Source organism: Pseudoliparis swirei, chromosome 11 (genome assembly GCF_029220125.1).
Source record: "Pseudoliparis swirei isolate HS2019 ecotype Mariana Trench chromosome 11, NWPU_hadal_v1, whole genome shotgun sequence".
NCBI lineage: Eukaryota > Metazoa > Chordata > Actinopteri > Perciformes > Liparidae > Pseudoliparis > Pseudoliparis swirei.
The window spans coordinates 10,169,826-10,182,669 of NC_079398.1; the positions used below are offsets into that span (position 1 = coordinate 10,169,826).

The window sequence follows — 12,844 nt, forward strand, 5'->3', positions numbered from 1 at the left end:
TGGAAACGTCTGGTTTCTAATGAAATATCTCCATAGGTGTATAGAGGCCCATTTCCATCAACGATCACTCCATGTGTTCTAATGGTACATTGTGTTTGCTAATCGCCTTAGAAGACTAATATCTGATTAGAAAACCCTTGTGCAATTATGTTAGCACAGCTGAAAACAGTTATGCTGGTGATATAAGCTGTACAACTGGCCTTCCTTTGAACTTGAAGTTTGAAGAACAAAATTAATACTTCAAATATTAATCATTATTTCTAACCTTGTCGATGTCTTGACTATATGTTCTATGAAATGTTCAATTCATTTGATAAATAAAAGTGTGAGTTTTCATGGAAGACACAAAATTGTCTGGGTGACCCCAAACTTTTGAACGGTAGTGTATATACAGTTTAATCCGCCACACAGACGGGGACTACTTTCTCGGTTAATAGCCTGCTGGGGAAGTTTAGACATCAAGCACAACGGCGACAACAAATGGCAAAGTAAGGCGGACAGGTGTATCCACGGCACCTGAGCGTCGGCCAGCTGAACGGCGGTGGGGCACTGGTTGCCCTCCTCAATGTAGACCATGTCGTCCTGGCTGGTGCTGTGCTGGGAGTGGGTCCCGTCCAGGGTGTTCTGGTCGCTGGAAAGCACGGTGTTGAAGTCGGACGCGGAGGGGATGGTGGGCAGGTTACACGTGCCACCTGTCGGGTGTGGAGGAGAGGTTTTGGGATACATGTGGTGGAACGAGCAGGTTTCTTTCTGCAGGATGATGTGCAGGCCGGAGCAGGAGAGCAGCGGGGGGGGGGGGGGGGGGGGGACACATCACGCCTCCACCTCCTCCTATTAAATGGGAGGCAACAGTCGCATCAGGGGGGAGCGGTAAGAGGAACTTTATGGCCGTTTGAATGCACCGTGTGTAACCCTAAAGAGCCACATCACCTGACTGAGGAGACGCAACGCTTTACTGAAAGCGTTATCGCCATGGTTACGGATACCAGCCTCTCCCGGACAGCGATAGCAATCAGACGTGCTCTGCTACATTGGGATGGTCGTAAATAAAAATACTGCGCTCACGCCACACGTCCACACTAATACAATTTAAAACGGAGACTTTTGGAAACGATTAACCCATTTTAGTCAGCACGTGTGTAAACTAAATTATTTTGAAAAGTCCCTCCCTGATTTGTCACGCCAGTCTCACATGACCATTTTCTGGAGGAAAACAAACATCAGCCCATGGTAGGAAATGTACATATTTTTTAGTGGGCCACTTTGCCCCCACTGACTGTTTTGTAATCAACTATTAACAATTATAACTTATTTCTTGATGAAGTCCTCCTCACACTCGCAGTCAGAGATTGAGAAGCCCTCCTTTCGGTTCTTCACGCACACACAACTTCACGGCGACAATCCAAACGTGATATGGAAGCTGGACCGGGTCATATAGGCGACAATGTTTTTGACAAGTTCATTAAATTATTCGAGGAAATTCTGCGGGAATTTTTTGCCCCTCTCCTAGTGATATCTGTGGAAAAATACTATTTCTTAGGGACAGGTTTTCCCTTTGCCCTCGTGTTTTTCTGACGCTGCATCCGCCTTGAACATCAGGAATCATTCAAACATGGATAACGTAGTGCAGCCGTTGTACGTCGATGCCAGCAGCCGTCTCTACCATTAAAGCGATCTGGATTGCATTTGCCACTGTCGTTCTTCCCCTGTAATATTTGTTTTGCAACTGAGCAACCAACCGAGGAGACGATCCGCTCCCTGTTCACACTGGCACTCGGGAGCCAAAATGTTCGAGGAAAACAACACGACTTCCTCTGCCCATCACAGCTGCGATGCAACAGGCCTAGAGGGTTTAATAAGCTGCCACTTCCCTCGTTTTGACGTGGTGCACATTTTGTTTAGTTACACCCACGTTTAACTCTGACCACGTAAGAGTTAGTCCAGTGTTGGACTGGCACAACGCCTCGTATCTGTACTGGTGGTGTCAGTGCTTTCTCACCTCAAGCTACAAGTTGATGTTTGCATCGTTTGCTCAAACCGCTGTGAGGTCAACACAGTCTTAATTGTTGACTGTATATCTAATCAAGTGCCCTCCAGCATAAACAACATTATTATTTTCGTTTCAACTACACAACAACGACACACTTGTTTCCAGGCGTTTCTGGATTCACGTCGAGCACAAGGAGACTGTTGCACGAACAAGGAAGGGGGGACAAACCAGCTGGTAGCTAGGTCATCAACTACATCATCACAACACTGAGTGACGACCCCTGACCTCCTTCTGGACTGCTGTGACCCGGCGGTAGCGGTTGGTACCGATAGTAGCTACCAGGGGAATCCAGTGGGTCGAGTGAAACGGAAACAGAATCATCGGGATCCCGTCCCGTCAAAGCTACCGGACAAAGTGAAGCGTTACGCCACAACATCTACGCAGGAAAGAAAGGACGACTGTGGTCCTCAAGGGTCCACGGATATTATCCATCAGAAGACATTGAAATATGAATGGATATTCGGATGTTCCTGTCATCCCCGGGACTTTTTCCTTCCGGTCCCCTGCACACCACTTAATTCTTCACTTAAATACACATAACTCTTGACTAAATACACTCGTCACTTTAAAAAGACTTCAAAAGTTCTGAAAACCTGTCTGTCTGTGCACTTTATCGTATATATTTTGTTACATTTACCTTCGCATTGAAAATGCCGGAAGGTTATGTTTTGATCGCCGTGTATTTATTTATTTATTACCTTCGCATTGAAAATGCCGGAAGGTTATGTTTTGATCGCCGTGTATTTATTTATTTGTATGCGTGTTATTCGCAAATCTCAAAAAGTATTGAACCGAATCGCATGAAATTTGGTGGGATGATTGTTTATTATCCGGGGACCAGTTGATTAGATTTTGGGATCGATCGGGTCAAAGGTCATGAACAGGTCAAAATCTTTCGCAGAACTCAAAAAGTATTGAACCGAATCGCATGAAATTTGGTGGGATCATTGTTTATTATCCGGGGACCAGTTGATTAGATTTTGGGATCGATCGGGTCAAAGGTCAAAGGTCATGAACAGGTCAAAATATTTCGCAGAACTCAAAAAGCATTGAACCGAATCGCATGAAATTTGGTGGGATGATTGTTTATTATCCGGGGACCAGTTGACTAGATTTTGGGATCGATCGGGTCAAAGGTCAAGGTCAAAGGTCATGAACAGGTCAAAATGTTCTTGAATCGCCTGAAATTTGGTGGGATGATTGGTTATTATCCGGGGACCAGTTGATTAGATTTTGGGATCGATCGGGTCAAAGGTCAAAGGTCATGAACAGGTCAAAATCTTTCGCAGAACTCAAAAAGTATTTAACCGAATCGCATGAAATTTGGTGGGATGATTGTTTATTATCCGGGGACCAGTTGATTAGATTTTGGGATCGATCGGGTCAAAGGTCAAGGGTCATGAACAGGTCAAAATGTTCTTGAATCAAATGAAATTTGGTGGGATGATTGGTTATTATCCGGGGACCATTTGATTAGATTTTGGGATCAATCGGGTCAAAGGTCATGGAAAGGTCAAACTCTTTTTTTCCATAGCACGATACATTTTTGTCCAATTGGCATGCAACTAATGCCAAAATGTTCATAATTCAATGCTCAATCTTGTGATATGCGAAGGTATGCGCTCTACCGAGTGCCCATTCTAGTTACTACTATTTCTACTGTCGCACCATCCGCCATGACAAATTCATTGTCTGTGTAAACACAAATGTCAACAAACGATTCGGATTAGACTTTTTGTCACTAAATATTTGACGAATGGAGAAAAACCACCCGCGCAGGGCGAACGCTGCCTGACCTGTCTGCAGGCTGTTGTGCTGCGAGCGGTTGGCGGGGCAGTCCTGGGTCATGGCCCCTGTCCTGTTGCTCACGGCGTTGGACATCCAGTTGTAAAAGCTGACCGAGGACGGCTCCGACAGCAGCGGGTGCTCGGTCAACATGTCCGTCCCTAAACTGTTTCCTGAGCCCCCAGAAGAGAGAGAGAGAGAGAGAGAGAGAGAGAGAGAGAATCACGGAACAGACTTCACATGGATATACACTACCGTTCAAAAGTTTGAGGTCATCCAGACAATTTCGTGTCTTCCATGAAAACTCACTTTTATTTATCAAATGAATTGAAAATTGAATAGAAAATATAGTCAAGACATTGACAAGGTTAGAAATAATGATTAATATTTGAAGTATTAATTTTGTTCTTCAAACTTCAAGCTCAAAGGAAGGCCAGTTATAGCTTATATCACCAGCATAACTGTTTTCTAATCAGATATTAGTCTTCTAAGGCGATTAGCAAACACAATGTACCATTAGAACACTGGAGTGATAGTTGATGGAAATGGGCCTCTATACACCTATGGAGATATTTCATTAGAAACAAGACATTTCCACCTAGAATATTAATTTACCACATTAACAATGTATAGTGTGTATTTTTGATTAATGTTATCTTTATTGAAAAAACAGTGCTTTTCTTTGAAAAATAAAGACATTTCTAAGTGACCCCAAACTTTTGAACGGTAGTGTATCTATACACATAACACAGACTGCTGTTCACGGATCTACTTTGGGTTTGGTTGTATACACATTACGGGACGGTAGAGGTCAGCCTAGAGGCATCAATGACCAGGAGACTTCGCCATTGATGGGTGGAGGGTTGGGTGAGTACCTGTGCGAGTGAGGGAGCCCCTCTGGGCCGCGGTGGCGGTGGGGGCAGGCGCCTCGCTCCTCTGGGGCATGCTCTCCAGCAAGTTGTGGAGACTCCGAAAGCTGCCCGTCAGATTACTCAGCAGGCTCTCCTTCCGGGGGCTGTCCTTGGCCGGCAGGGCGGCGCGGCACACGTGGGCGGGCGAGTCGGCCGCCGTGTCGCCGCTGGTGTAGCTCAGCGACTGGTACGGATGGGAGCCCTGAGCACGGAAGAAAATAATATGCACAGATGATGTTTGCGCCTACGTTTGGTTTTTTTATATTTCCAATAGGGGAGCGGGACACACTCTGATGCCTCCTGGCTCTCCTCCGGTGGACTCACCCCCTGCACCGCCTCGTCCTGAGACTTGCCTCAGCGTTGAGTAACCGCTTGGACTACAACATTTTAGCATTCTTGCTTTAAAAATAAAGATTCTTGTATTTAAAAGGCAGAGTGGTACAGAAGCCCCGAGAGGCCGTTGAAACATCCCGGGGATCCACTTTCTAAGTCTCATTGAAATAGTTGTCTCTCCTGTGTTTAGGACTTAACAGGCACCTCGTGACCCCCTATCCCATTTGCATGACTATGTGGGTTTTCCCTAAGACACAAGGCAATTAAATTAAAAAAAATCTAATTGCATTTCTAAGACAATGAAACAAAAAAGCGAGAACAAACAAATAAATTCTTTAAGATTAGTGAGAAAAGGCATTTTAGGAAGCAACAAAAACAAAAGGTTAAAAACAAAAGGTTAACAATGACTGATTAATTAAGGAAGCGATGATAATAATGTTTTAAGGCCTGAAGAAAATAATCATCCAACCGCAGATATTTAGGAACCATGTTAAACAGATGGGGAGCAAAGAAGCTCCAAAGCAGAACGCCACACTGACCGCCCCCCCATCAGGCACTCGGCTTAACATAACGTGTCACGTTTTTCTCAGCAGCGCTTATGGAACAGTCTCCCTGACCATCTCAGGGCAACACAGACACTGGACTATTTTAAGACTGGCCTCAAACATTTTTATTCAGGAAGGCGTTTATGTCTTGGAGTTGAGTTTTATGACTTGTGTCAAATATTCCTTTTTTAAATTATTATAGTTAGTTACCTTCGCATAAAAAATGCGGACGGTTATGTTTTGATCGCCGTGTATTTATTTATTTATTTGTATGCGTGTTATTCGCATAACTCAAAAAGTATTAAACCGAATCGCATGGAATTTGGTGGGATGATTGGTTATTATCCGGGGACCATTTGATTAGATTTTGGGATCGATCGGGTCAAAGGTCAAGGTCCGGAAAAGGTCAAAATATTCTTTTTACCATAGCACGGTCAATTTGTATCCAGTTGGCATGCAACTAATGCCAAAATGTTCATAATTCAATGCCCAATCTTGTGATATGCGAAGGTATGCGCTCTATCGAGTGCCCGTTCTAGTTTTAACCATGTACTGGCTCTGTGGCACTCTGAGATTCTTGGATGAAGAGTGCCTAAAAATATAATCCATTATTATTATTATTATCTGCATATCTTATGCTCACTTTTACATTCTCCGTAAACAAATGCTGTCTAGCAATGTGTATACATGTTGTTTTTTCTTAATCCTCTAAGATGCTAAACTGCCATTCTTTGGGTTTTTCCAGCTGCTTTGACAAAACAAGGCTTTCAGAACGACATCACAAAAAGCTCTGGGGACTTACGACGCACTGTTTGAGGTTTAGTTTATAAATTGCAGATTTAATGGAAATAATGGCAGTCGGTGCCCTTGAAATGTGTATTAGAATACACAGATAACACAAAGAGACGCCAGCGCTCCCAGCCGTACCTTTATCCTGAGTGCAGACTCGTTGTGCGTGTGCGACTTGGACAGTTTCCTCATGATCTCCACTCCGCTCACGGGACCAGAGTTCGCTTCCTTGGGCGGGGGTCGACTGCATGCTCCCTCCAGCAGCATGGTGTGTTCACTCACTGTGGCTTCAGAGAAATAACATCATATCAAACCCCTAGAAGAACCGTATGAAGAAGTGTGATCCGCACTACATCACGTATGTCTAGAATCGCCTCTCTGCCAACGAGTGGTAACGCTCGACTTATAGACGCGCAAACACAGAAGCTGGAGGTCGGGAGATCCGACGGTCCATCTGTGCTCACAGATGGGCTCGGGGTCAAAGTGGTGGTTAGCGCATCGGGGGAAAAAGCAGCAAGTTCGCACCTGCGTCGAATTCAAACTCGGCTCCGTCGGCGCTGGTGTCGCTCTGCAGCGCGGCGCCGTTGTCCAGGCCCAAGATGGTCTCGCCCGGGCTCTGCTGAGCCTCCTTGGGTTTGGCGAGCGGATTGGGACGCATCAGACCGATGGCTTTGAAACCCTGGGTGACCACGATGAATTTCATCCACTGCCTGGCCAAAGCGACCAGGCCCTTCTTCAGAGTCACGAGGGCCGGAACCCCGTCGTTCTGTGACGGGCGAGGAGAAGATAACAAAACGGTGAGGGGGGGTCATTAAAACAGCGAAGCCGAGAGCCAAGAGCCAACTTGAGACCACTTCACATAATTGCTGGTTATTTTGTTAAAACCAGCATCCATATCCATTTTAGTAGCCAATTAATGAAACATGGAGAGATGAAAAAAAAGAAAAGAGAGAGAGAGAGAGCGAGAGTCGAGACGCTCGGCTCTTACCATGGTTGCCTCCTCGATGACGGAGTAGTCGGCCTGGTGCAGATAGCGGTGCAGGATGTTACAGAGCATGCACGAGGGATTCTCATGCAGGTAGCGAGATCGTTTAGTCACACGGTTGTACTTGCTCCGGATCGGGATGTGGATGCTTTTTTTCTGTCGGGGAATGACCAAAAAAATTCAGAAAACTCTAAAACATGAACAGAGTAAAACTAGACGCTGCATGAAACGTTAAAATAAAGAGAGATGCTGATTCTTTAATGCAGTCAGAGGATACTGGACTGCCTATATATATATATATATTAGGGTTGTCAGCGTTAACGCGTTAATGCGATTAATTTGGCCGCGATTAACGCACTAAAATATTTTAACGCAATTAACGCAACTTTGTTTACTTCCGGTGTGCGTTGAAGTTTTTTCACTCCTCTGAGTGTCAAGCCGCGGCAGTACGGTTTGACACTGTTTTCGTTTTTAAAACAATTATTTCTCCGCGAAAATACGGAGCAGAAATCAGTTTAAACTCCTGGATGAATCAGTCGGGTTTCCTCCTGCGCTCCTTCCTCCCGTCTGCTCCTCCGATTCACAGAGACGGGGAAACCTTCACCGTGATTTGTCAATCCGTTTGTCTGTCAATATTTTGCGAAAAAAACAAACAATGAACACTCAGTAAATCACAAAGGACCTCCCACCACACAGGTGAGGCTCATTAGCAGCCTGTCAGTCAGAGAAGCCAGAGAACACGGCGCAAGGACAATTGTGCCTCAATATATAGAGAGCTGAGATTGTTCTGGAATGTTTGATGTATAACACGTGGGTATGTGTCATATGCAAACGCCTTTAAAAGGTGAATTTACATTTTTTGTAGAATGGAGAAAATGAGCCCAGACTCCAGAGGGTTAACATGACATATTTGAATGTCAGTCAGTTACCAAGGCCACTGGTTCTGCTGTGTGTTGTTCAGTGTTAAAGATGACAGGACCAATGGGGTCTCAATATACTTCTTTTTTTGTATTAATCTGGATGTTTCACTGAAGAAACAATTTATCATCCACGATATTAAATACCTCACTGGCACTTTATGAAGGAGCCTTTGAAAACACAGCTCTGTGTGAAGTTTTGTCTTTAAAAAGAAGAAGAAAAACACTTTTAATTGCGATTAATCGCGATTAATGAATTTCAAAATGTGCGATTAATTAGTAAAAATGTTTTAATCGATTGACAGCCCTAATATATATATATATATATATATACTGTATATGTGTGTTCATTTGTCGGGGTCTCTACGGGTGCATTGCTGACCTCCAGCGCTTCGGTCATGATGCAGCCCATTACGGCGCACACGCGCAGGGTGCCCTCCATGGTCAGTTTGCGGAGAGAAGATTTGAGCTGGTCGATGGGGACCAACCAGGCTCCAATGGCGGGTGTGGCTGTGCTCAGCAGATTTAACTGCCTGTAAACAGAGTAAGAGGATTACTTTAAATAAATATATATATATGTATGTATGTATATATATATATAAATATACACACATATATATATATATATACACACACACTATATATATACATATACACATATATATGTATATATATATATATACATACATATATATATATACACATATATATTTAGATATATACATATATCTAAATATACAGGACTGTCTCAGAAAATTAGAATATTGTGATAAAGTTCTTTATTTTCTGTAATGCAATTAAAAAAATATTAAATATTAAAAGAATAAAAGGCTTGCAATATTTCAGTTGATTTGTAATGAATCCAGAATGCATGACATTTTTGTTTTTTTAATTGCATTACAGAAAATAAAGAACTTTATCACAATATTCTAATTTTCTGAGACAGTCCTGTATATATATCTCCTGGCCTTACTGCGTGTGAAAGCATGTGTGTAAAGAGGTCTGTGTGCCGCGTCGGGAGTCGTACCTGGAGATGGCCTGCGAAGGCGATCGCACGTTAGTGGGTGCGGCAAAGCTGAACCAGATCTCCCTGATGGTCAGCTTCATGCTGCTGGAGTCAGGCGGCGGGGGCATGAGGGGGAGGTCTTTCTTCAGGTCGTCCGACTCCACGCCTTCATCCTACGGAGCACACGGAGAACGCCGGATTTGGTGAAAAATTTGTTGGAAGCAGATTCACTGCAGCGTGTCCTCTGTGACTCTGTGACTGTGACTGATTTGCCATCAAGGCCCACTTTCTAGATCAGACTGGATCGCTCCCAGTTTGGTGACTTTAATCTCTTTTTTTATTCTGAATAAATGACAATTAACCAGTCTTGGCAAACTAATTCTGCGTGAGAGCGACCAAGACTCAAATCTGAGTCATAAGGCTGGCAATTATGGAGGACTTAAAATGTATTAAGTATAAATAAATAAATACATGCAGGAATAAATATAGGAATAAATCAATCAATGCTTAAATAAATGTATAAATGAATAAATACAGGAATAAATCAATAAATGCTTAAATAAATGTATAAATAAATACAAGAATATATAAATACATTTTAAGTTCTCCATTGGCAGGGATACCTGATGAAATACAAATGTAGAAACGCAGAAAAAAAGAGGAGTGAAAAAAAATACAGACGAATACTGCACACTTTTAAAATAAAACGGGGCAGCACATCTCGCTTCAGATCAGTGTAGCAGAGCGTTGACTATTTTGACGTGTTCACGTTCACCTGCACCTCCTGTGACATTTAGGAGCGTGTGAGCTTGTCAAATTACCTTTTCAAGTCTACAGCTGCAGATAAATTGAAGATGAAATCCTCTCAAAGAGAATTCATTTAGTCCTCACAGGAGTGAAGGTTTGAGGTCAACGTCAGCAGAGCTCCAAAAACTTTTTGTGCGTTTTGTCGGCCTCATTAATATCCGACTGCGACACTCAAATGTCACGGGAAAAAATGTTCAAGTTCGAGGAGGGGCCACGTGCAGTATCTCTCACCTGGTCGTCTGAGTCGGAGTTCTCATTGGCATCGGAGGCGGGGCCGATGGTGTCGTGCGGCAGGTTGTCATCGGAGACGTCGGTGCTGTAACCGCTGCCCGTCTGAGAGCCCGTGGACCCGTTGGACTTGGACATGCCCGTCTTCCCCCCGGTGTCCAAGCGTCCCATCACGCCGAACGAGTTGTAAAGAATGGCTCCCGACTGGCGGCCGCCTGCAAACACAAAAGCGCAATGCGTTCACTCATCTGTGTGCAAATTACCCATCATCCCTTGTGATACAACTCAGGTCTCAACTGTTTTGTTCATACCTTTGACCGTGAGGTTCTCAATGCCACACTCAAACATGATCCAGCCCCATTTCTCAAGAGACGTCGCTAAGCGGCCGAGATCTCCCGCCGTGCCCTGGGCGTCGGTTTCATCCACCATGGAAAACTCCTCAATCTCCTCCAGGCCGAACAGCACTTTGGACTTTTCAAAAGGAATCGCTGTGATGGCACACGTGCCGATGTCTACGGGGAGCAGGAGAAACCACGCCAAAAAACCTCATGGTGAAGTTAGCTGTTAAAAAGGTTGCTTGGTACACTGTCAAGGGAAAGCTGGTAGGTCAAAGATCAAAGTTCAGTGCCGCGCTTCGAAAAAGACCTGAACCAACCTGTGGAGTCGAGGCCTCTCAGCTGGCTGTGGATGCGGTGGACGTTGAGCCTGGCGGCGATCTCTTTGCCCTTTTCGATGCCGGCGTTGGAGCGCAGCGAGCCCGAGGACTGAGGCTGCATTTTGGTGGCCGAGGTGTACTTCTCCAACATGACGGACGAGCGGCCGTGTTCCGCGGCGTTGGGCGTCTCCTCCACGATGCCCCTGAAAAAGAGCCGGGACGAAAGTGCCTCACTCGTTACTCTGATGTCCTCGGAAGACAGAAACAGTCTCACCGACGTCATTCCCGATCCATCGAACAAAAAATCATGACATTGGAGAACTAGAATGGGCACTCGGTAGAGCGCATACCTTCGCATATCACAAGATTGGGCATTGAATTATGAACATTTTGGCATTAGTTGCATGCCAATTGGATAAAAATTTACCATGCTATGGTAAAAAGAAGAATTTGACCTTTTCATGACCTTGACCTTTGACCCGATCGATCCCAAAATCTAATCAAATGGTCCCCGGATAATAACCAATCATCCCATCGGTTTAATACTTTTTGTGTTATGCGAGTAACACACATAAAAATAAATAGATAAATAAATACACAGCGATCAAAACATTTTCAATGCGAAGGTAATTATAACCCTGAACTTGTTTGTTTATACTGTTTTTTGACTTGCATATGTACTAGATGCATTTTATTTGTGAAGGAAACAAGGAACAAACATGAGAAAATGTCTCAATCTGGTGGAAGAGAGTAAAATGTTTTACCGGTTCTTTAAATGATATTTAATATTTAACTACTTCTTTCTTCCTAATGCTGCATTCACACCAAAAGCGTTGCGAATTTACGCAATGCTTTTGGTGTGAATGCAGCATAACGCTTGTATTTATAAAAAAACTTAAATTTTTATGTATTTAAAAAAGTCTGTTTGAAATGTCCTGTACAACTAAAGTTTATTATTATTTATTGCACTGCTCCAAGTCTGATATAATAGAAAGCATGATTCAAGATATAACAGCAGTGGGATTACATTTTGGTTTTAATGGCGTCATTTCTTCCTCCAGTGCCCGAGTGTATTTTGGCTCCTCAGTTCTTTAAAGACTTGAACTCCAAAATTAAAAAACGTGGACCCGTGGCAATATAAATGCCAGAAATATCAACACAAATTAAATCATCGGGGGAAAAATGTAATTAAAAAGCCGCAAAATGTCCCACGTGAGGTCGATGTTGTGGAGTTAAAAAAAAAAACTTAATTTTGTACTCGGAGAGCAAAACACTTTTGGAAATAAGTACTGAATAAAAGAATAAGTATCTAAGTGAATTATTCCCAAATTCCTCGAGTCCTGTGCAAATTTAGTCTAAAAAACGATTCCATGAAGCAGTTTAGCCCTTTATCCAACATAGAAGTGTGCAATGGCAGTAGGGCGAGGAACAATAGCCCTGTAGTCTGCGATAATTTATGGATTTGACATTGACTAGAACAAAAAACCCATCTCAATCTCACAAGCGCGCATTCACAAAATCACTATGGAAATTGTTAATGTGGAGGAAGAGAAGCATCTTTTCTGAAATTGCACCCATGCAGCGAGACACAAGCGGAGCGGCGGCGAGCCGTTACCTGTTCATTCTGAACTGGGTGGCGATCCTGTCGAAGCACAGCGCCACCAGAGACACGTGTGTGACGCACTTACTGGAGCACGATGGCGAGCCCTCCTCCACAGACGCCTGGAGCAGGCACAGATTGAGCTGCAGGAAGGAGAAAGAGGGAAAGAAAACAAGCAAACATAAAACACTCAACCGAACCCCACTGCGCTGTGACATATTGTTCTCTCGCTT

At 43.8% G+C, this 12,844-nt stretch overlaps 1 protein-coding gene across 10 annotated transcripts in view; it reads right to left on the minus strand.

The window, feature by feature from the left end:
- Positions 1-12,844, minus strand: part of kiaa1109 (KIAA1109 ortholog) — an 81,178-nt gene that overhangs the window by 38,884 nt on the left and 29,450 nt on the right. For 9 of the 10 annotated variants that reach the window (XM_056426704.1, XM_056426703.1, XM_056426699.1 and 6 more), the window contains exons 35-46: positions 12,627-12,754; positions 11,012-11,214; positions 10,668-10,868; positions 10,360-10,571; positions 9,343-9,494; positions 8,698-8,848; positions 7,402-7,554; positions 6,939-7,179; positions 6,552-6,700; positions 4,711-4,948; positions 3,847-4,008; positions 517-692 (exon numbers count right to left, since the gene is read on the minus strand). In XM_056426704.1, the coding sequence (XP_056282679.1) occupies positions 517-692; positions 3,847-4,008; positions 4,711-4,948; positions 6,552-6,700; positions 6,939-7,179; positions 7,402-7,554; positions 8,698-8,848; positions 9,343-9,494; positions 10,360-10,571; positions 10,668-10,868; positions 11,012-11,214; positions 12,627-12,754 (2,166 nt within the window). The remainder of the gene's footprint in view (positions 1-516; positions 693-3,846; positions 4,009-4,710; positions 4,949-6,551; positions 6,701-6,938; positions 7,180-7,401; positions 7,555-8,697; positions 8,849-9,342; positions 9,495-10,359; positions 10,572-10,667; positions 10,869-11,011; positions 11,215-12,626; positions 12,755-12,844) is intronic. The other variant, XM_056426697.1, reaches the window with a different exon arrangement.